Source organism: Taudactylus pleione, unplaced genomic scaffold, assembly GCF_031769625.1.
Source record: "Taudactylus pleione unplaced genomic scaffold, aTauple2 ptg000041l, whole genome shotgun sequence".
NCBI classification, from domain to species: Eukaryota; Metazoa; Chordata; class Amphibia; order Anura; family Myobatrachidae; genus Taudactylus; species Taudactylus pleione.
The window spans coordinates 10424216-10447432 of NW_028284443.1; the positions used below are offsets into that span (position 1 = coordinate 10424216).

A 23217-nucleotide genomic window follows, 5' to 3' on the forward strand; every position below is an offset into this window, starting at 1 on the left:
GCACTGTTACTAAATATACCCAATGCCGGCATATAATACGTTTTTAATATGACCAGTAATCTTTCTTGAAAGCAAACAAAACATTTACCAATATAATCGTCCTTCCCAATATAAATTCAGTAGTTATGAAAATGGACAATTAAAGTAAAAATGAAATCCTTATTATAACAAGTGAATAGTAGAAATTCAGCTCCAGCTGTTTCCTATTAGCTACTGACAGTTTGATGCTCACAAATAATAAGTTGATGTTACATATTCACACTCCTCTTTTTATTTTAATTTGACAACCAAAACCTTTATATAAAATTGCCTGACAGGCCACTACAAATCTTGTTGATATATGCAATTGAGTTTGGAATCCAATCTGAGACATGAAATGCAGTAAACTACTATATGTATCAATTATACAAAAGAGATGTCAACTGGCAGTGTAACACTATTACTTAGTTTATATAAATAAAACCGAACATGATATAAAAAGGTTTGTTCTCTCGGGTTTAGTGCCTGAACATTGTTTGCCATTTTGCAGAATTTGTTTATTGCTGAAAAAAGAATAGAAAAAAGTTGGTTCATTCTCTACTTTGCAATTAATGTATAATATGCAAGTCAGTTACTTTTCAAGACTAATCCTGGGCACTGACAGAATGTCTGTCAGTCTGAGACACATTTTATAAAGCAGCCTGACACCCAGCAGATATTATGTCCATACACAGTAAGATATTTCAGAGTATGGCCGTACGATATTTGGTTTCCTTCATCCCTGTGAAGGAACAGGAAAAATGTCTGTCAGCGGCAAGACAATTCGTAACTTCAAAAATATTGCTTCGGACAGACATGCTGGATGATTTGGCATGACCGATCAATATTTACGGATCAGTTGTGAACATACACAGTGCAATTATCTGGATGATCTGCTGATATTAGGCAGATCTCCTAGATAATTGTATAGTGTATGCCCAGCATAATGATTTGTGCAGCTACCAATATTTTCCAATTCTGGCTATTTGGTTGGTACTTCCAAAGGAGAATATACATTTATAGGAGCTGTAGTTAGGACCAGTATGCATAATGATAGATTTATGTCCTCCTAATAAAAACAACACCTTGCTGTTGGTACCAGACTGGTTTACTACTCAAAAGGTATAATAACACCTGGGGGGGCAGTGTGCTGCAAACCTCTCCCCACACTTTGTGCTGCATGGGCATCCTCTGTTACATTCAGAACAACGGTACTTGTAGTGATATTGATGGTATTTTTGAAACTTTACATTGAATTTTTAGAAAATGTTTATAGCATGTGAGGTACAGAATGAAAAACGTGAGGCGGTAAAAGCTTGGGGAACAGTGCAGTCAATGGCAAAAACAACTTTGCAACAATTTCAGTTCTTAAATATAGTCATATATGAAAGTTTTTAATAAACTGTCCAAGCCCATATGCACCAATGATCAGAACCATCCAGCAGTGATGAAGTTATAGAGGACCAGGAGTCAAACAATTATCAATTATTATCCAAAATTATGCTCTGCAGCTAAAGAAGTATAGTTTGAGGTGTTTAGGTCTCAAGTTATTCAATGTTCAGGCTGTTGCTCTCACCAGGGGAACATATTAAAATGTTTGTTTTTTTGCATGCAAATTGTAGACTCAAACGCAGTAATTTTCTAAGCTATTTTTGATGCCATAAATTTAAGGCATTCATGCTTCAACAACCAAAATGTTGCAATTTATTTTAATGTATTTTAACAGTGAATTTTGATCTTTGATCTGGAGCTTTGAACCATGAGCAAATATTATGATCCCTCTGCAAACAGTTTCGAACCAATTTGAACATTATAGGCTTTATGGTAGCAACACAAACAGTTTTGTTTTCACAAAAAATAATATATAACAATTGACAAAAAGAAACCATGTGTGCTGATTTGCAATGTAAATGATTTTCATTATATTATTATAAGTTAATGTTTCTTTGTCAGTTACACACTTCACAATAAAAATCTATATTATTAATCAACATATTGATTAATACAGGCTTTAATAACAATAATGGCAAACAGCAAAGTCTCTTGGGTAATAACATTTTCACACATTGATTTACAGACAATTTATTTCTACATTGTATTTACAGGGCTTTGCATTTCATGAATAAATATTAAATGGCATAATAGAGCTGCCATTAAAAGATGCAAATATTGCTATATACTTATTGAATAGTATAATGTTAGTGCTGAACAAAGTCCTCTATTTCTATTGATGGCACTTTTATCATATGAAAAGAGGGTTTGTGCTGTACCAAATTGATTAGAGAACACCCAGTATTTTTATTTATTAAAGGTAAATATATTAGCCGCGCACAGTCATACCCTGGTCTTGCCTTTTTGTCTGAAGAAAAGCAGGACTGTTTTGTGAAAAAAGGGCGATGTAATAAGTATTAATAGATTCTGATCTTACATTTTCATAACAACATGTCTGTTTGTGATGTGCTATACTCCTGCATACTGTACCTTCCTTGCCTGCTAGTGTTTTACTGGGAAACTCAACAAGATGTTACATAGGGCACTTATCAGTAGAACTGGTTTTTCAAAGAGTTTGAAAAATTGTGCAAACTTCTTGAAAACTTTACAGATTTCATATAGTTTCAGGAGTGTTCAGAAAGATTTAGATCTTTTCAAGCCTTGTAAGAGCTGTACAGTAGGTTGAAAATTTGAATAATTGAATTTGACTCTAACAGGTGTGATGTTCAATGAGTACATTAGTTGAACATATTTGGCAAATATCTAGCACATTTATATTCTGGTTATCATTGTAACTTTAGGCTGAAACATAAACAAACCAGCACCAACTTATAAAATTACAGCAAAGAAGTTTGAAACCGTTAAATTGGCCTCATTCAATTGAATTTGCACATACTTAAATAGTGCTAACTATTGGTCAGTGTAATCCATGATAATCCTACTGTTTACCTGTTAGATTTATTATTACATCAGTACAATATACACAAATTTGCTGTAACCCATGGCAATCAAAAAGATTCTGTTTTATTGTTAGAGCAATTTAGAAAATTAAAGCACAAATCTAATTGGTTACACAAATCACATTATGACCATGTCAATATTGTACATATCGAGTTGTCACATGTTGACATAACATCTATATCAATATTCTAAATGTCGACATTCAGATCAGACTGACATTCTGATTGTCAACATAACATACCACACTCTTCCAAGTCAGGTTTCTGAATGTATAGACTTTCATGTAAATAGTTAGTTTATTTCTATTAGTCCTGTATGAATGTGTATACTGTATGTGTATATTTGTCTATATTTCACAAGTAGGCTTCATTTGACTCTATAAACAGAAACTGAGTTCAACTCTCAATCTGCTCTATATTTCAAGCTGGCAAATAAACACAAGAGCCCTATCTAGTGCCAGGCATAGAAGGGTGCATAACTCTTTAATTGTCATATTTACAATGTGCCTAGATTCTGCTCATTGATTACCATTTCCACTGCAATGCTTAGAACAATAGAGGGTTCAACTGTATGTGAATGTAAAGTATGTAGTTAATTTGCCAATAATTATTATTAGGCTTCTCATGAATGCCACAGGGTCATACATCTTTGGAGAGAAAAAAAAAGAAAAATACATTTTAAATTATGCATAAGTATTTTTATGTTTGCATAGCAAGGCTTAGCTCACTGTACAAATTCTAGTGACACTTGGATATACTTTTTTAACATATTGATTTATTTGCCACAGTTCATGGGTAGGGGGATTGAGGCTACAACTGTATGTAAGAATGAGGAACAGTAATAAGAATTTATAGATATAGATCGTTCTATTGTTCTCTCCTCGATGTTGGAGAAAGATGTATGGCTTTTGCATCAAATCAATTCCGCAGTTTTACTGAAATTCTGTGATATTATAAAATATATTTTGATATGTTTTCTTATCTGGATAAAGAATGTGTGACTTACCGTTTGAATGTTTGTACAATCACTCTGGAATGGATGTAAATATCTGCTCTGACATAAATGGAGCACAATTCAATTTCACTGCATGTTCCTATTTAAGAATGTACTGACTTCTATTCACATTTCTCCATTAATGTGATCACTTTTATTGTGATACTCTGTAGTTAAGATAGTAATGGTAACTGTGCCTTTTCTTCAGGATAGGATATCACCAATTCCTACACAGAGAGAGGATATGCTCCCATGCAAGATAGGATCCAAATATACATAACACTTTAAATGTAAAATGTTTATCACAGGTACTGGGAATATAATGGGGTACTTTTTTTTATTAAATAAAAATCCAAAATAAGTTTACAACTTTTAAATATTGTTTCAACTTTAGTAGAAAAGTCCTTATTGTCACAGTCCTAATATCCACAAAATGTTGGATAATGAGTTTACACAGATCAACCAGATACAAAATGAAGACATGCTTCCATATATTCACATTAGATGGAGTAATTTATTTTGATTCGGTTTGGAGTGTAGAGGGTCTATTTTAATCGATTTTGATTGCTTTAAAAATTTCTCAAAATTGGTATTGTGTTTCTGGGGCTAAATCACACATTTACTCACAATTTTTATTAAGTATTAGTAAATGTATGATTTAGCCCCAGAAACACAAAATTGATGGTGATCGATTTGCATTAATTAAAATAGACCTATAGATCCTTAGGTAATTTAGATGTTTACATTAAACCCAATTGCTGGTTCCCTCAAAGGGCATTCTATGGATAGTCTTTAATACTAGAACTAGACAAATCTGTGGATAGATTTAATTGTTGAGGACTTCTGACACCTTTTATAACTTTATGTAGACAATGCAACATTTTCCTAATAAATAGTACTGAATGGATCTCACTTATAGTTTATTGGAGGTTAACCTTGAATATGAACATGCACAGCTCAAAAATGAAGAGGGGATTTAAAAACAGGAGTCAGACCAGACAAAAATGACTTAGATCAAAATTATTTATAGATGTGAATAATTATAATGTGTTTGGATTTACTAGAAGGGCATGATATAACACCAGACATTCTTGAAAGAAGAAATTGTAAAGAAAGTTTAATAGTTTTGCCAAACTTTTTTCTTGAGACCATTCAGGACATTTATCACTGGGGCAATTTGCTAAGTATATCCCAAGAGGTAATTAGAATAAGGTGGCTTGGAATAACATTAGATGGAACATTTAAATATAATTGATATTATATTAATAATGTTTGCAACATTTATGAGTTAAAACTGTTGACTACAATAATTATGTTTATCTAGGGACTTTAATTGTACTAACTTAGCTAATGAACAGTGATCGGTTAAATTCTAAGTGAGTAATTCAATGGGAGCTACTTATGAACAGCGTTTAAAAGAAAAAGTTAGTTTTGACCATTGCAATCATTACTTATAACTTATTTTTGGGAAGTAGTCAGCACACTGACATTCATGTTGTTGACACCATAATGTTGACATGGTCAGTGTCAACGTTCAAAATGTAGATATGTTCAAAATGTCAGTCAGAATGTGGACACATGAAATTAGGGTTAAGGTTAGACTGCAATTAGAGTGAAATTTATGCTGCTGTTAGGGTTAGGAATATGGCTAGGATTAGGCTGCAATTAGGGTTAGGCTGAAAATAGTGTTAGGGTTAAGATATAATTTGAGTGTCAACATACTGACTGTCATTATTCATATTGTTGACATTCTAAACATTTCAACATTTTGAATGTTGACTTTCTTGTCCCAGTTCAGAATCACTTTGGGGTTCCGAGTAGAACCGAGTTCAGAATCAGGTATTCTCACAATTAGGAACTCTAAATTAAAAACCGTATCTCACATCCTTTGGATTGCATTTAAGTCCTACCCTCATTATTTCAGGTGCTGTGTAGTGATTGTTGATGTTAATAATACTATAGGAACAAAAACTGGTTCAAGTTACATGATTTTAGCTGTTTTATTACTTTATAAAGAAATCCAAAACCGAAACACAGAGGTTTGCATACCTCTCTACTGTAAACAACACTTCCTTATTGCTTTAGCCTACATAAATGTTTCCCAATGTCTTCTGACTTATTACTAAGCTAGCAATTTACTACAGTAAAGGATCTGATCACTAAATGGTTTATTCACTGATTAACCAGACAAGAGACTGTGGTTAAAATAGCAGTTCTCGGTAGTTTAGATGACACATTTTTCAGTCACTAGCTGATGCTTCAGAAATATGCTGTCATTGAGAAGCGGGTCTAGTTCTCCATTAAAATATTAGCAATGGTGCAAAAATGTTTTTGATTTCAGATTCACTGTTGATATAATGTAGCCGATTACTGAGATGTTTCACTGCCTCGCAGCGATTTTTTGAAAACCTGCTGTGCTGTGTGGATCAGCTATTGTACATATTATTGTTATTTTTATTTTATTTGTATCTGCAGAAATGTCTGCAAAAACAATAACAGAGCAAATGTGTTATTGTAGCAAATTTATTCAGCCATTCTCCAATCTTGCCCTAATGTCTCGTATAACATGTTGAAGCTTAAAATATTTCACATAACAGTAGCACACTACTGAAGAGTTGGTCAATAAAATTATACATAGACAGAGAAAATATTCATATGTGTGATTAGCTTGCTGTCTTGGAAACATTTCCAGGCCAAATAAATGCTCCTATTATTGAAGACAGATGCAGAGAGGGGTAATTGTGTACTGTAATGCATTGATATAAGCTGGTAATAACTGCAATCTGTGTTCTTCAGACAGCCTTATACCAATGATGTCTAGAGATACTTCACAAAAGCTGTAGCTCATTTTTAGAGTTGGACATTTTTTTGAGCTCATTAAATTAAGTAGTTGGTAGACTTATTCTGAATCAATTCTAGATTAATAATACATTTTTGGAGATAGGTGCTCTAGATTTGTTAAAATACACAAAGTGAGGTCTTTAAATATGGAATTAAGCCTTCACCAATGTCTATTAAATATAAAACATACAGTAGCATGTATGGAAGACCAGGTAAATTGTATTATTAGTAGAACTTCTGAATCTCCACCCCAGTAGTGAACTCTGTGTTTCAGTCTTTTATATTGATATACTGTGTGTATATGTGTGTGTATATGTATGTATATGTGTATGTATATGTGTATATATATATATATATATATATATATATAAAGAGAGAGAGAGATAGAAAGCGGCACTCAGACAGACTTGTAAATAAGACACGTAGCACAAAGGGGTCCTCTTATCGACATTTTGGATTTGACTCCATCCTCAGCATAATCAATTGATTATCCTAAGGATGTAGTAAAATCCGAAACGTTGATAAGAGGACCCCTTTGTGCTACGTGTCTTATTTACAAGTCCATCTGAGTGCTGCTTTCTGCTGCTCTCTACATTGATTTTGAATGGTGCACCACGGCAATACTTCTTTAGGCAATTGGAGTGCAAGCTGCTTGGACACACACATATACAGTGTGTGTGTGTGTATGTGTATATATATATATATATATATATATATTTGCAAGTAGCTGGAAGCAAGCGGCACTCAAACAGACTTATCACAAGACATACACAAGAGCTTATTTCATGCCTTACTCAATAGTGCTTGAATGTGCAAGACCAGCATAAGTGGCATAGAGAGCAGCAGTTATACTTAGCAGCCATTCATATAAGCATTCATGTTGGCAACAGGATGCTACCCGTCTAATGCCTCAGTTCATTGCCAGCACGAATGCTTATATGAATTGTATTGCATTAATCATTGACAGGAGTAAAATTCAAAACATTGGAACAGCAGGGTCTGTGACTTCTATTATTTCAAAATCTGTTCCAGTGCTTATATAAATTTGGGGGTACGAAATAGCACTCAATCCTTGGTTAATTGTGGTGGTGCAAGGTCCCAGAATGTCTTAACAATATGCATGATCACTTTCTCCAAAAGAAAAATGTAAAAAAGACCAGCACTCATGTTTAGTAGGTGAATTCCTTTATATACGTGAGTGCTGGTCTTTTTTACTTTGTTCTTATGTAGAAAGTGAATGTGCATATTATATCTATTTGTATAGGAGTTGTAGATCCACACTCAGGTCATTAATAGTAAACTTGATGAAGTAGCAACCTTAGTGAGCAAGGCGGCTCCAAATGCATAGATTGGTATGAGGTGCACTCACCAGACTTGTAGCATAGTAAAGCAGAGCTTCGTTATTCACAAGAAAGTCATCACAGAATTCTAATATTATAAGGGCACAGACGTGCCCTTATATTAAGGCTGAATCGAAAAAAAACGGAAATCTCCATAGCAAATTCCGGAAGGTGTTAGAGGGGCTACACCTAAAAAGCTATTAAAGCTACCAAGCTGAAATTTGGCACGGGCGAGGAGAATTGTTGCTCGATGCTGCTTTCAGGGCAAATTAATAAAAAAATGAGGATTTGGGAACAATCTCAAGTTCCAACTGTCAGGTTTTTCTGACACTCTCAGGACCACTTTTCTGCTGTTCTCTATGGGGGATTTTTGGGAAGGCATAACTCAGGTTATGGGGCAAATTAATTTTTTTTTTTTATTAGGTACCTATCGTTCCAAGGTAGGTCCTTTTGGAGTTCAGGTAATTGAGAAAGTTACAGTTTTGAGACTATTACCTCACAATTGCGCCATTATAGAGATAGGAAGATTCAATTCCTTGCGCAGCCTCAGTAGAAGCCTCCAGCAGGTGTACTCACTGCGGGTCCACTTGAGTGCACCAAGATGGCAGTCCTCTGCGGGCGGTAGCAGGGGCCAGGACCCGTGGGGAAGGAAGCGGCAGTTAGCTGCGGGGGGGTAGCGGGCATTAGCTGCAGCTGGGATCCAGGGATGGTAGCGGGTATTAGTGGCGGCAGTGCAGGTGGTGGTGATGTAGGCTGCAGGACCCGGGGGAGGTATCAGCACACAGATGCAGGCTCAGATCTGAAAGATCCGTGATACCTGCATCTGTGTATAAATAAACACAGAAGCATGGATGGGATCAGTGAGACCCATCTATGCTTCTGTGTTTCAAAAAAAAAAAAAAAGACCTATGTAAAAAAAATAAATAAAGAAAATTGCATGGCTCCCCCCAAAAAAAAACAACCAGCTCCGGGCTTTGGAAACCCAGTACTGGTTGTGCTAAATACAGGGGACAAACGATGTAGGGGTCCCCCGTATGAAACACAACCAGCACCAAGGTTTTATATATATCTATTTAGTGCCCTTCTGTTACACAACAATGTTTTCATTATATCCATCAATGATAATCATCAGACATTTCCGGATGTTAACAAGAGTATATCATAATACATCAGGGCCTCTGAGCCTAAACATAGATGTCACTAGCTACATTACAAAATAAAAAACATCTGTGTCTTCAAGGTAAAGGGATTGTCCAGATATTTTGCTCTTTTGGCAGATGGCAAATTGCAGATGTCACTCTTGGCCAGAAGACAGTAACTGCAGCTGTCACCATGTGAGTTCCTTCTCTAAACCCTTAGGATTCCTTTGTGACATCATTCAAAAGCTTAATCACAGGACACACTTAATTTGAACATTTAATAAAAGACTCTTTATGCAATATACAGAAATGGGATACAATATATATTTCTAATTAATCTTTGTTAAGGAGAAAATGTTTGTATGTAAACCAAATACATACATGAATTGTTTGTCACTTGTATTCAGAGTTTTATCCACAATGTGGCAAAAACACATTTTTACCTATGAAATCCCTATTGCATTTCTATACATGGAATTTCTAATTTTTTTAATTGAAAAAAATAAATGTATATAACACATGATTGGATTAAGCAATCTTAATACAATACCATAGGACAGAGGTATGTAATGAAGTTGCCACTTGTTTTGAGACTTGGTAACATTAGTGGCAATTGTAGTTCAACAAAAACTGACCTATTGAGCTTAGTTATTTCTGGAAATATTAATCATGCCATTATGAACCAAAGAATAGGTCACACATGCACTAAAGATTGTCCCAACATATATTATGTCCTCAGGTTGAAGATGTAGTCACATAATGCAAATCGGCTCCAATTATGTTATCCACTGATGCAAAAAAGGTTAAAATGACACAATAGTGTATTAGTGGTATAAATATGCAACACCACACATGTGTCTATATGGTATTGATGATATTGGATAAGTCCCAAAAGATCTCCAGGTGACAAAGTACCACCATAAACTGTATAACACCCATGCGTGATGAAATCATAGTCACACACACTGGGGGAAGTATTCGTACAATTAGGATGTTTTATGCAAAATAGTCCTAGCACAGAGTGGAAATGGACTAATGGATGAGACACTACACCCCAAAATTAACACTCCTCCATTGCGTTTCAGCGCTCTGCAGTGTCTTTTTCAAGGTGTTGCATAAAAAGTACATTTATCAAATGAAACACCAACAAGCTAAAATCGTACAAGTTAGAAGGGAATCAGCTACTTAACTGTACAAATTGGATTATAGTCTACACAATGTCCCATAGGAGATGTGAAGACTTTGAAACTCTTTTATACACCTTTCCTGATTGTTACTGTACTGTACTTTTTCAACATTAAGATCCTGTAGAAGTTTTGAAAGCTTACAGACATTGGCTATCCCAACAGAATGCAACCAAGAAAACTGCTAGGAAATCCTGCAGGAACAGATGCTCTTGGGTAAAAACAACGTCCATTGCTGGAAGGTGTACTATTTGCTAATCACCTTTCAACATGGTTTTAAATGGGATTTGTTCATTCTAAATGCAGCTACATCCCCATTATGAAACATGTGCATACCTATCCCACCAGGGTATTGAAGGTTATACATTTCACTGCTTCTAAGAATGTCTATTGTGTATGTACAGTATATACTCTATGTGTGTGTGTGTGTGTATAATAATCTATGCAACTGTGTGTATGTGTGTGCAAAGGCGCTGAGAGGGAGGAAAGCGGGTACTGATTACCTGGACATGGCAGGGGGCCCAGGCCACAGCACGCCACTAGCCATTTTGCTGGGGTTTTTTTTCAACCTTTGTTTACTAAAACTTCGCTGGTGGCACTAAGGAGGGGGGGGGGTCTTGGTCACCGCACTGGGATGACCGCATAGACAGTGTCAGTGTATCACTCGATTGCAGACTGCAGCTGCTAATTGTCTCACAAGTTGATGACCTCATTAGCTTGCAAGGCTCTCTCTTCACCAAGCACTGGGTGACAGGCAGGGACTGGGAGAGACTACATAAAGGCAGGCTGGGACACAGTGGGTGTGGGCATGTACAGACAGTAAGCATAAGGGTGTCAGTGTGGGACTGTGTATGACTGAGGGAAGAGCCGAGTGCACCGCTGACTGCTGTAGCAATGAGTCTGTGTGAGTGACTTGACACTGTGGTCCTGCTGCTGAAAGCTGTAAATGTACAATTTCTATATATTTAATTTAAAATTTAATGCACCTATCACCATTAGTGTATATTAGATATTTTTACTAGGATACAGATAACGGGCGGAGGCCCGAAACGGCCGTAACTAGACTTTTTGGTTCCCCTGGGCCAGAAAGAGTTTTGGTGCCCCCTCCATCGCACCCAAAAAAGGGGTGCCCTGTGGGGCAGATAGTTCCATGTTTAAGTTTTCTGACTGCAATGTAAGAAGTGATGAGTTTGAGTCCTTGGTATGACAGTATTTTGAAATGTGTGTGTTGGAAATAAGAGGATGTGACTGAAGGTGCTTGGGTAGGTTGCCAGATGGAGGGGGAGTCAGGTAGGGAAGGACTGGTATATAAAAAAGGAAACTACAAGTGAGTGATTATAAATGGAAAATTGACAGGCCCGAGTAGCGCCCCTTGTCATTTTCTTATATTTGCTCACTATAAATGCACTATGTGTATCTCTGATTTACTGAAATTATTGTCTTGTTGATAAAACCGAATTAAATTCACTTTTTTAATAAAAATAGAAATATGCAATTCCACAGTGAATGCATAAAATATATATTTTGTGCCAAAAAAAAATGGAAAGGTTGTCAAGGAGAGATAAATGTGCCCTGGGTTTTTGGCTTCTGTCTGGTAGATAGAAGCTGATTTGCAGCTATGATTGCCAGACCACCTGTGAGAGGCTGATAAAGGGTATGCTAGTCTCTGTAGTCAGTTTTTCACTGCCTGGGAAACAGGTCAGAGGCCTGTTGAGAGACACTGTGAATGTAAATGCTATGTTAAAGACTTTTGTTTTGTGAGAGGGATTTTGGTTCCTTCTGCTCTGAGAGAGGGAATCATTTTATTTAGTTTAGAGCTAGACAGACCAGGATGTACTTTTATGCTTTGCTTGTTTTGTGCTGCTAATAAAACTAGCTGCAGTTATTTGTACCAAGGCCCTGGACTGGTGTACTATTGATAGGCTGCTGCATGACAAGTGCAACTGTTTACCCCAGTAGACAGCACCCTTATCTTGCCACAATATTTTTTGTATTTTATTTCAGGTGTTTTTACATATATTTAAATTATGTATTTACCATATAAAAGAAAATCTACATTCTAAGTTATATTAGTGTATTTTACTTCTATCCGTAGATACCTCAAATCAGCTATGCATCTACTGCACCAGAACTAAGTGATAACAGTCGATATGACTTCTTTTCACGCGTGGTCCCACCTGACTCTTATCAAGCCCAAGCAATGGTCGATATTGTAACAGCATTAGGGTGGAATTATGTATCAACGCTGGCTTCAGAAGGGAACTACGGAGAAAGTGGAGTTGAAGCTTTTACACAGATTTCCCGAGAAATTGGTAAGATGACTTTAAACTTTATTTTACATCTAATGCTAAGAGAGTACTTAGGTATTTCATTAGTAAAACACTGCTCACTCTGCACGGAGCAGTAAATAACTACAGATATATACATATCTGACAGCTTCTTTTGTACTGAAGTTCTAGAGTATAAGCAATTTATCTTTTTCGGTTCTTGCTACTTGAAAGTTATTGATGGTGATTTTTAATGACAAGCCTTTCTGACAATTATATATGATGATGATAATAATAATAAGTATTCATCTTCTAATTCTTATTTCTATAACAATTGTTATTATAATGTACTTGTTTCATTGGTTTACAGTACATGTTAAAACATAAGTGTAGAAGAGTTCATTCCTTTTCAAAGACTGAAGTACTATATGAATATGTCGGATATAACCCTCATTAAGAAGATGGAGAAAAAGAAGAAAACTAAACTATTACACTGTATTGTGTTGAAGTAAAGCTTTAATAGGATTGGATGAATCTTTGTAATTTACCATTGCTTCAGGAATGGTATAACCTCAAAGCAATCAATTCTAGTCACCCGATGCTTTATAAATTGTACAATCTACAGTAGATAATTCAGACAGATCGATAGTTACAAGAGAGGTTTCAGCTCTAATATGAAATAACCTACAGAACTGGTCACAGTGACGTGCATAGAGCTTATTGAAACATGTTAAAGTCTTTCTTAAGTGTAAAAGTGAAATTGTATGTACAATAATAACAATGACCTGCATAGTAACTGTTCTTTGACTTACAGTATATGAAAATCAGTTATTTTGGACACCTGTCATAAAAGGTTAAGTCTTGAGATGCAAATGTATTAAAAATAAAATCAAGTAAACATTGGTGCTGTTCTTCAATTGCCTGCATCCTATTACTTCTATGGATGTCCAAAAAGCAATGAAGAAACTATAGTTGTGTGTAGTTTAATAAGCAGCATTTTCAATCATTATAAAAGTTTATAGTTCAAGTATACGCTCCTACAATTATTCATGGTTTATGCTCAATATTAGTCTATACATACACATGGTGTATAATATGGTACAGAAATCCTTAGCATGTGTGGTAGTTGAGGGCCGGAGAACAGTTTTCAGTGGTACATGGAAGGTTTGGAAGATTTATGCTAGGCCCAAACTGTAATTTCCAGGCTTAAATTTAGTCCTCGATATTTTATAATTAAAAGAGCAATTTGTTTATTTATTCAGTTGCAGATAGCAAACAATAGCAATAAGCTTAAATTGACTATTTTAGCTATAAGCTGGTTGGTGCATTGTTCTTGGCCACTGCTGCAAGCTCTCTGATCCTACTACTTTTGCTACTTTCCCCACATTATAGTTGTATGGTTTGAAATGCATTACATCTCCACATATAAGTGTAGATCTAGCACACTGAGCTTAACTACAACTTAGTCAGCACAGCGATAGCAAAGGGTTTGCCGATCCCTGATGTCACCACATGTTCTAGTGGGTATACAATCGGGAAGCCGGCTGCCTTAATACCGGCAGCCGGCTTCCCGACTGTATTATCCCGGCGAGGGTGAAATGCTGGGCGTCTAGATGTAGATGCTTGACATTTCCCCAATGCCGGGAGACAGGCGCATGGCATCCTGATCGAAGGGATGGCGGGCACCGCGAGCGGACAGCCGTGGGGGGGAGGGTTAGGTTTAGGGCACCCGGGGGGGACTTAGGGTTAGGCACCCCGGGGGGGACTTAGGTTTAGGCAGCGGGGAAGGGGGGGGTTAGGCACTTAGAGGGGTTTAGGGTTAGGCACTTGGGGGGGAGGTTAGGGTTAGGCACTTGGGGGGGAGGTTATTGTTAGGCACGCCTAAGGAGAGTTAGGGTTAGGGGGTTAGGTTAGTTAGTACTTACCTATCCATGATCGGGATTTCCAGCGTTGTCGGGCTTCCACTGCCGGGAACTCTGCTGATGTCGGCCAGGCACTGCCGGGAATGAGATGCGGCCGGTGGTATTTCATACCACTAGTATCACAAGCTTCTGCAATTGTTTTGAATTTTTAAGAAATGAATCTAAAAAATCTATTACTTAGCACAGATGTTATATTGCATTTGCTAATAAAATTAATATCATTTTAAAAATTTCTTTATTTGCTTGGCTGATATATTAATTATAAATATTAGCATTATTAGAATATCAAGAGATTCTAAAATATTGAAAAGCAAATAAAATTCAGTTAGCACTACTGTACTTTGCACATTTTTGCGGTGCTCATTATTTAATCATTAAACCAATAAGTCCAATATTGTTTTAGGCTTATGAGCAGTTCAAGCCAATAGCAGTTTTTAACAACATCATATATTTAGTGTGTTTAACATTTACTCTTCTTTCTTGATCATTGATTGCATTGGATTCTTTCTTGCCACCACAGGGGTCGTTTTGCTGTGAAGCTTGTTTGCTAGAGGTGAAGATATTTGGTTATGCTGTCTTTTTCATTATGTGAACAAAATGTTTAATTTGTAGTGGAAAATGAAATGTTCATGCAGTTAAGGAAATTCATGGTGCATTATTTCCATATAAAAGGAAGGCACTGAATAATTTTTTGTAATAGCATATGATGAGTGTCAAACTGCATTCCCCAGAGCTAAGATAGTGTAGATTTTAAATGTGTTTCTGCCTGTCGTATTGTTTTGCAGACTACAGCTTGTCTCTGCAATGAACTTTTACTCTATCTGCATTAACTAAGAGCATCATTCTTTCTCAGACTTCCATAACACAGCCCAGGGGCGTTTTATGAGAGAAAGGGGCCCATGTGCAGACTAAGTGTGGCCCCCTCCTCTCTCTGGGTGGTGCCATGGTGCAATGAAGAAAAGTGTGCAGATGGCGAATCAGTGCACAAATACTCATGCAGCGGGTCCAACGTGATCTCTATAGTAGGATATCCCAACCTCCACCAACACATGTGAAAATAATAAAGCTGAAATCACATAACCTGCGCTTAGTAAATAACTCCAGAAGGGGGTGATTTCCCTTATTTGTCTCCAACCACTCAATATTATAATGGATGTGTTACACAATCATCCTCTGGGATAATCCCTCTTGTATGTGGTTGGTAGTAGTTGAAAAACAAGCAGAAAAGAAGTGCATATAGTGAAGCACAATTTATTACATAACAAATAATGACATTAAAAAGTAGCATTCATTCCCTGGATAGGATAATCCACAGTGACACAAAGTTGCAATTACTGGGTGGTGGAGAGCACTGTCAAGGACAGTCCTCAGTGAGCGTTTGATGTTATGTTATCAGCATTACTGCCGGGCGTGCTTGCTGGTCATCGCTCACCTCCTCAATCCTCCAGGTTCTGCAAGCTCTGTCTCAACATAGGGTGTCCCCCGTTTACCGTCACGTTTCGACCCCTCGTTCTGGGATCTTTTTCAAGGTGTATTCCGGTGATGAACGTTAGTATGATTCCCTGCTGTCCTTAAATATCCGCTCTGTCCAATTGTATCCATGACACTGCAGCTGATCTCTAGACATAGACCAACTACAAAGTCCATGATCCTTTGCTGCTGCAGACACATGGGGCCTATAACCAATATGTCATATCCGGAATTTTTGGGCTCTCCCTAGCTCCCGGAAAGTGATGTTATTACCATTTCTGGGATCGAGTTTAATTTGCTGTCATTCATCACATCATTACTGTTATCATGGTGATGTATGCACATAAATACTTTCATTTGGAAGTGCCATAATCAATCACTCCATGGGGAGACAGTAAATTGGTTCCAAATATATAAAATATACAAAAAGATATAAAATACAGAGGATTAATAAAACATCAAATTATGAATAAAAAAATTAAATATGTGACCAATAAAATCACTAAAGTGACCATGCTGGTGCAAGTGCAATATCTTAAATTCTATAAATATAGGCTGACAGAGTTATAAAAAACATTTTACTTCAAAATCAAGGTTAAGGCCACCTGGACTCAGAGGGCCTAATTCAAAGATTTTCTTTATCTCTGCCTTCGCTAATTGTGTTGCTAAATCTCTCCTCCGCCATTGTCCCTTGACATTTTGTAAACCCATGAAACATTTTATCTCTGAGGGATCACAGTTATGGTGTTTTTAAAATGGTTGGGGAGAGCATGGGTTTCTAACCCTTTGCGAATATTACGCAGGTGTTCTCCAATTTGGACCTTCAATGGCCTTGATGTCCTGCCTACATAAAACAGATTGCAACTACACCCTATTGCATATATCACACTTTTCGTGTGGCAAGTGATGAAGTCGTTTAGGGGACAGATCTTTCCATTTATCTCAACTTCTGTAATCTTACTCTTTCTTTCTCCTCTTATATCCTTACACCCCACACAGGTACCACAGTGAAAAAAGCCTTTGGTTTTTAATGCATCCAATATTTAAATTTTTTGGTACCGCACTTTATATGTGAACCTATATTCAGTGCTTTCTGTATATGCATCATCACTGGAATACACCTTGAAAAAGATCCCAGAACGAGAGGTCGAAACGCGTCGGTAAACGGGGAACACCCTATGTTGAGACAGAGCTTGCAGAACCTGGAGGATTGAGGAGGTGAGCGATGCCCAGCAGCACGCCCCGCAGTAATGCTGATGACATAACATCACATGCTCACTGAGGACTGTCCTTGACAGTGCTCTCCACCACCCAGTAATTGCAACTTTGTGTCACTGTGGATTATCCTATCCAGGGAATGAATGCTACTTTTTAGGACTTTTTAATGTCATTATTTGATATGTAATAAATTGTGCTTCACTATATGCACTTCTTTTCTGCTTGTTTTTCAACTACTACCAACAATATATGAGAGGGATTATGCCAGAGGTTGGTGCCACGGTGCAGTAGATTCTGGCTTAGAGCAGTAAAACCATTCAGACAAACAGCTGATTTTCGGATCAACTGTCTCCATGCTAGAGCAATGATGAATTGCTTTGGCTCTTGCCGTGTGTTAGAATGTTAATCATCGGCTGTATTTAAATATATTGTAACGTTTAACAATTTCCTGGAACCGTTGTGTAAAGGAAGAGAGTTACTTAAATTCACAGTTTTCCAACTCTCACTTAATCAATTTTTTTTTTATTCAGAGCATTTTTCCTTATACGTCACCAAATTTAATTTGAAAGCAATGTTCATAGGCAGTAATGTAATGTACTATATAATGTATTGCTTGTTACTTTATGGTGATAAACATCTTACTGTAAAATAATGCACTATAGGTTATCGTACAGGTTAGCAGAACATATAGAGCTAGTGTTATCAATATGGGAAACAGAGAATAATTTGTCAATAATTGGTTATATTAATTCATTATCAATAGACATATTTAACTGTGATTATTAACTTGTGTCCACAGGATATTTTCCAGTACCGCCACACATATTTATATTGAATAAATATCCACTGCTCTTAAGTTAAATAAATTGAGTAACCTAGTAACCAAGAATGTTTTCAGTACAATGCAAGCTGTGGGATTGCCTGTGGATTCTCTGTGAAGTGTTATTTATCTTTGATTGCTATTCTTTTTATCAGGCAGAATAAAAAATGTGTCCCTAGATAAGATTCTGCAGATGTTCCAAATGATAGAAGCTACAGTGAAAGCTGCAGCCATAAAGCATGATATAACAGGAGAAGGTGTAATGTAAAAGCTTGTAGGCAAATTGATCATAAGTGGTGATTATACCATAGTGGAGTAGCTTAAAGTTTAAATGAATAAACTCAGACAAAACACGCATCATTTTTTCGCGGGTTTGCAGACGGATCCCAATGGCACCATGGTCCAGCAGCTTTATACAGTCATCCTCTCCTGGACTTCACTAAGGTTTATTTAACCTTATTATTCCACAGGTACTTTCATTGAAACCTGGATACTCTTTACGATGTTGCCTGTGCTGGTATATACATAAGGTACCTCTAATTACGAAACAGCTGAACAGCCGTTGCGCCAACTGAGTGGCCGATTGGTTAAGCTATACACACTTATACACTGGCCAGACATCACAACCTGCCAGGCATTTAAATTTGCCTGCCCAGTTGTGATGTCAGTGTATGTGGTCCCTGCAGCTAGTGTACGGGCGGGAGGCTGGACGCCCGTACACACAGCCAGACGTACTGTTATAACTGCACTAGCTGTGCTGCAGGGCTGACCTGATATGTCTGTGAACAACGTTATTCACATTCATATTGGGTGTACACACCAACTGATCTGCTATCAATATATTGTTCATCGTTCAAACGAACGATTTACCAAAATGTGTGCACCCAGTTTAAGAGACACTAGATCAAAAGCAGATTACAGCTGTACCTCATTATCAAATGTTGTTTTTATCAAGTAGCTGCAATTACTCAATGCATCTTTTTTTAGTATTATTTGACGCATATTCCATTTCAGAATACTCTTAAACATATATTTGTAGACATTCTGTTTACTTACCAATGTAACTTGAAAAAAATATTCCTCTCTATTCTATTCTCATTTTTATTATTATTCTAAATTATCCTTAATATCAGCATTGTTTCATCAATTCTTGGCTACTGCGCATGCACCAAAGCCACACTGCGCATGTGCGGCGATGTGTTTGAGACAGAGGATTTTTTTACAAAGTGAGAGGTAGTCAGCATTTTGGGAAGGTAATGGGGGGTGGCTACAAATGCGTGTGTGTTGGAACCATTTTCTGTGAGTGCCCTAGTGACACTGGCGTCACTAGCGGTGTGTGGGCCGCACTGGGTTACACCATCCAAGGGGGGTGTCACCAAAATAGCAGAGCTGCTCTGCTATTTTGGTGTAACCCCCTCGGATGGTGTCACTGAGCAGAGAGGCAGGGGAGAGGCTGTAGGCTGCCCCCAGCAGTCTCTCTCTGCAAGCCCACTGTGTGGCTGTGCCGAGAACAGGGGCGTGACATGCGGTCACGCCCCCAAGAGTTGCCTGCATAACGGGGCTTGGCTAAGGCTGAGTAAGGCCATGCACACTGGCGCGTGTAAGGAGTCCCCAACGGCCGCACCGGGTGTTACTACAGTAAGTGATGAACATTCCGAGACAGCATAGGGTTGCTCAGATGTTCGATGTGTGATCATTGTTTCATCTTTTGTACTCAAGCGCAGATGTGAAACTCCAAAGGTGGGTGTCTCTGTGAACAAGACATTAGCTAAATCACACTTGAAACAGGATTTACGTGCACCTCTGAATCAGGCCCTATATTGCAAATTTAGCTATATAATGTCACAAGTTTTATCCACAGATCTTCTATGCTTTGCTATGTTTTTCTCCCATTGGAGGAGATGTATCAAACCTCAAGAGAGATAAAGTGCAGAAGAGGTCTATAGTGGACAATCAGCTTCTAACTGTAGAGCACAGTAATAACACTTGGACCCAGCTTTATACAAGGTTGTAGAACATGGGATGAACCCAGGTCACATCTCTTATACCCTTTTCACACTGCAGCTTGGACCCGGGTGATTCCTGGGTTGACCCTTTTACACTGAACCCGTGTCAGCTTTGCCAATTGTGTGAGTCATTAGAAGTGGGTATTTTGATACAGACTCACAAAGATGTGTCATGAAAGGTGGGTTTCAGCTCTCTTGAACCGCCAATAAGATACAATAACTGTAAGCTGGTTCGAACAATCCGGGTCAGACCCTTTCAGACAGCAGGCAACCTGGTACAGACCAATGGAATAACCCTTGTTGCAACCAGGGTTGAATCCCCAGCAATTTGGACCTGGTTAGACCCTTTCACACAGAGAGAGGATCCAGGTTGACACTGCTTGCCCTAGCAAATTCCTGAGTCAAATTCTCTGTCTAAAACGGGTATTAGAAGCTGATTGTTAAATTTGGGCAACTACAGTACTGTACTTCACTTTATCTTTCTTCAAGTCTTGATACATCCCAGCCATTGCCTTAATCTCAAGTAAATAAATCTGTCATTAACGTCTGTAATGACCAAAAATCCGACTTAACCTGATAGTGTTCTGTTTATTCACTGTGAAAGAGATGCATAGGTAAAAAATATCTACCTAAAAGTAAGCAGGATTGACAACACATTTGCAAGGCAAAAAGTATGGATTAAGGTATTGGGATATATTGGAAAATCTAAACATGTACAGTATAACATAAAGTTGAGCAGCAGACTCATTATATGAAAAGACAGAAGTTGTTTTGAAAAAGGGTGACATTAGGTGAGCAGCTTTATTCAGCATGATACAACATTAAGCAGGATAAAGGTGACAATGCAGTAAGTAACAAATGACAAGACCTTAGTTTGTTTAAGATGGAATAGAAATGACATAATGATGAAAATGTTCTGTTCCTATTGTCTATTATATAAAATGTTGCACTAATAAGACAGTGTACAGTATCTTATGACTGAAGTTGATAAATTTGGATGGGAGACAATCTTAAAAGCCATAGAAGCATCGAGTGTGCAACATATAAATTATTTTGTAAAATAAATAGTACTATTCTGATATTTTAATATTAATCTGGCAGGCGTCGTGACCCGTGCATGCACTCGCTTAACACCAGCTTCTCCGGGCTGCATTATTTGCAGCCCCGAGAACACCTGTAGGGCTGCCCGAAAGGCAGAGTAGTGGCTTCCACTGGAAGACGCTCTCTGCTGATCGCAGCCAGGACTGGCAGTGCCAGGTGGAGGAGACACCTCCCCCTGGCGGCCTGTCTTCAGTGTGACTGGCAGGTGGCACTTTCAATGGGAAGCCACCTCCAGTCACAGTGAAGCTAGTGCAATCACAGACTGCACTGGCTGACTGAAGTGGTGGATTTTACTGGGGTGGCTGCAGCCACGCAGCCCCTACGTAAGATCAGCCACTGAAGGTAACAATTATAAGAAATTATTATTAAAAATAAACACTTATGCAAGTAAGTATTAGTGTTATCTTAGTAATTAGAGGCTTTCACAGCTACTAGTCATCACTCTTATTAGCCTGGTACAATAGTAGAGAGGTCTTATGAAGCAACAGACAGCACTGCAATCAGCACCACAGTCAGCAAAGTATTTAAAGTTTAATTGTTGTGACACCCAGGATAAGCAGAAGACAAATGGTGAACAATGTAGGTTTACTATGAAAACCCAGGAAAGTTAGGTCTCTTACTAAACTGCAATAATAATATACCATCTCCTCTTGTATTTGCAATATTACACTGTCAGCTCCTGTGTAAGATAATGTGCTGGGTGTTCTAATTCTAAATTTCCAAGCTGGAAGGGTAATCCCAACCCAATTTTAGTGCATTAGGAACAAGCAGCATATTGCAGGGCAAGCCTAATATATAGTATATATATAAAACTGGCTTTGTATGCCCCAGGTGTGGTGTACAAGAAAAGTACATATTTTTTTTAACCCACCTGACATTCAACTATATATAAGGTGCACTCACCAGGGACTTTTCAAAATGTATAGAGGTTTATTTATTCCTTACTGCATAGTAGCAATAACACAAGTCATTACAGGTCGACGTTTCGGTTAACAAGTGTAACCTTCTTCAGGTCAGACTCGCCAAACCACCAAGATAGGCCCATGGGCCTGGTGAGTGCACCTTATTTATTACTTTTGATATATCTTGATGTTGCCATGGACGGAACACTGGTGAAGCACTCCAGGCGGATGTGCATTTTTATGTGTGTGCGCCAACCTATTCTCTGGATTTTATATATATATGTACCTCAAATAGAAATGTATAATATTTCACATTGCTTACGTGTAAAAGCAACAATAAATGCAGTGTAGTTTTGCAAGTAAATGTAGAAATATGTAACCTTATGATGTGGTGCAAATTCAAGTAATATAACACTGTTGCTGATTGTACAAGTAATGGTAGTTATGTATAACATTGTAATGGGTTATACAAGTAAAGGTAGATATGCATAAGATTGTGGTGGGTTATACAAGTAAGATAGATTCTGTATGTATTACATTGGGGTGGGTTATACAGGGTAGAATTATATAACATTGTGGTGAGTTATATGCATAAAAGTAGATATGTATAAGTCTGAGCTTTAATTTCCACTGTGCACGAGTAATCTTGCTAGTATGAAAGCGTTGCCTCTACCCAGGGTGCAAGACAGGGTGGGCATTGCCCAGATGGCACCTGTATTTTGGCTTGCAGGGTGCATGGAATGGCATCATGCAGAGTCGCTCGAGATCCACCTGGCACATTCTTAGGACATCAGTTCTAGAGAAAAAGAGTATATCTTCACACTCCAAAAGATGATGAGTCATGGTCATATATAAGGCCCCATAGTAATTAGCAACCAGTAATGTTCAATTTATGGGGGTGCAGCCCTATTCCAACTAAGTTAGACTATATTAAACAAAAACAGGCTAGGGGTTGTTAGAGATGGACGCACATGCACAAAATCAATACATTAAACTTGACTTTAATTAGTTATTATACTAATAATTCCATTAACTGGGAATGGT

General features: G+C 37.6%; 1 protein-coding gene across 1 annotated transcript in view; it reads left to right on the forward strand.

Moving 5' to 3' along the window:
- The window catches only part of GRM8 (glutamate metabotropic receptor 8), a 1218298-nt gene that overhangs the window by 413274 nt on the left and 781807 nt on the right, over window positions 1–23217 (forward strand). The window contains exon 3 of the mRNA XM_088457648.1: window positions 12563–12779. Coding sequence (XP_088313774.1) covers window positions 12563–12779 — 217 coding nt within the window. The remainder of the gene's footprint in view (window positions 1–12562; window positions 12780–23217) is intronic.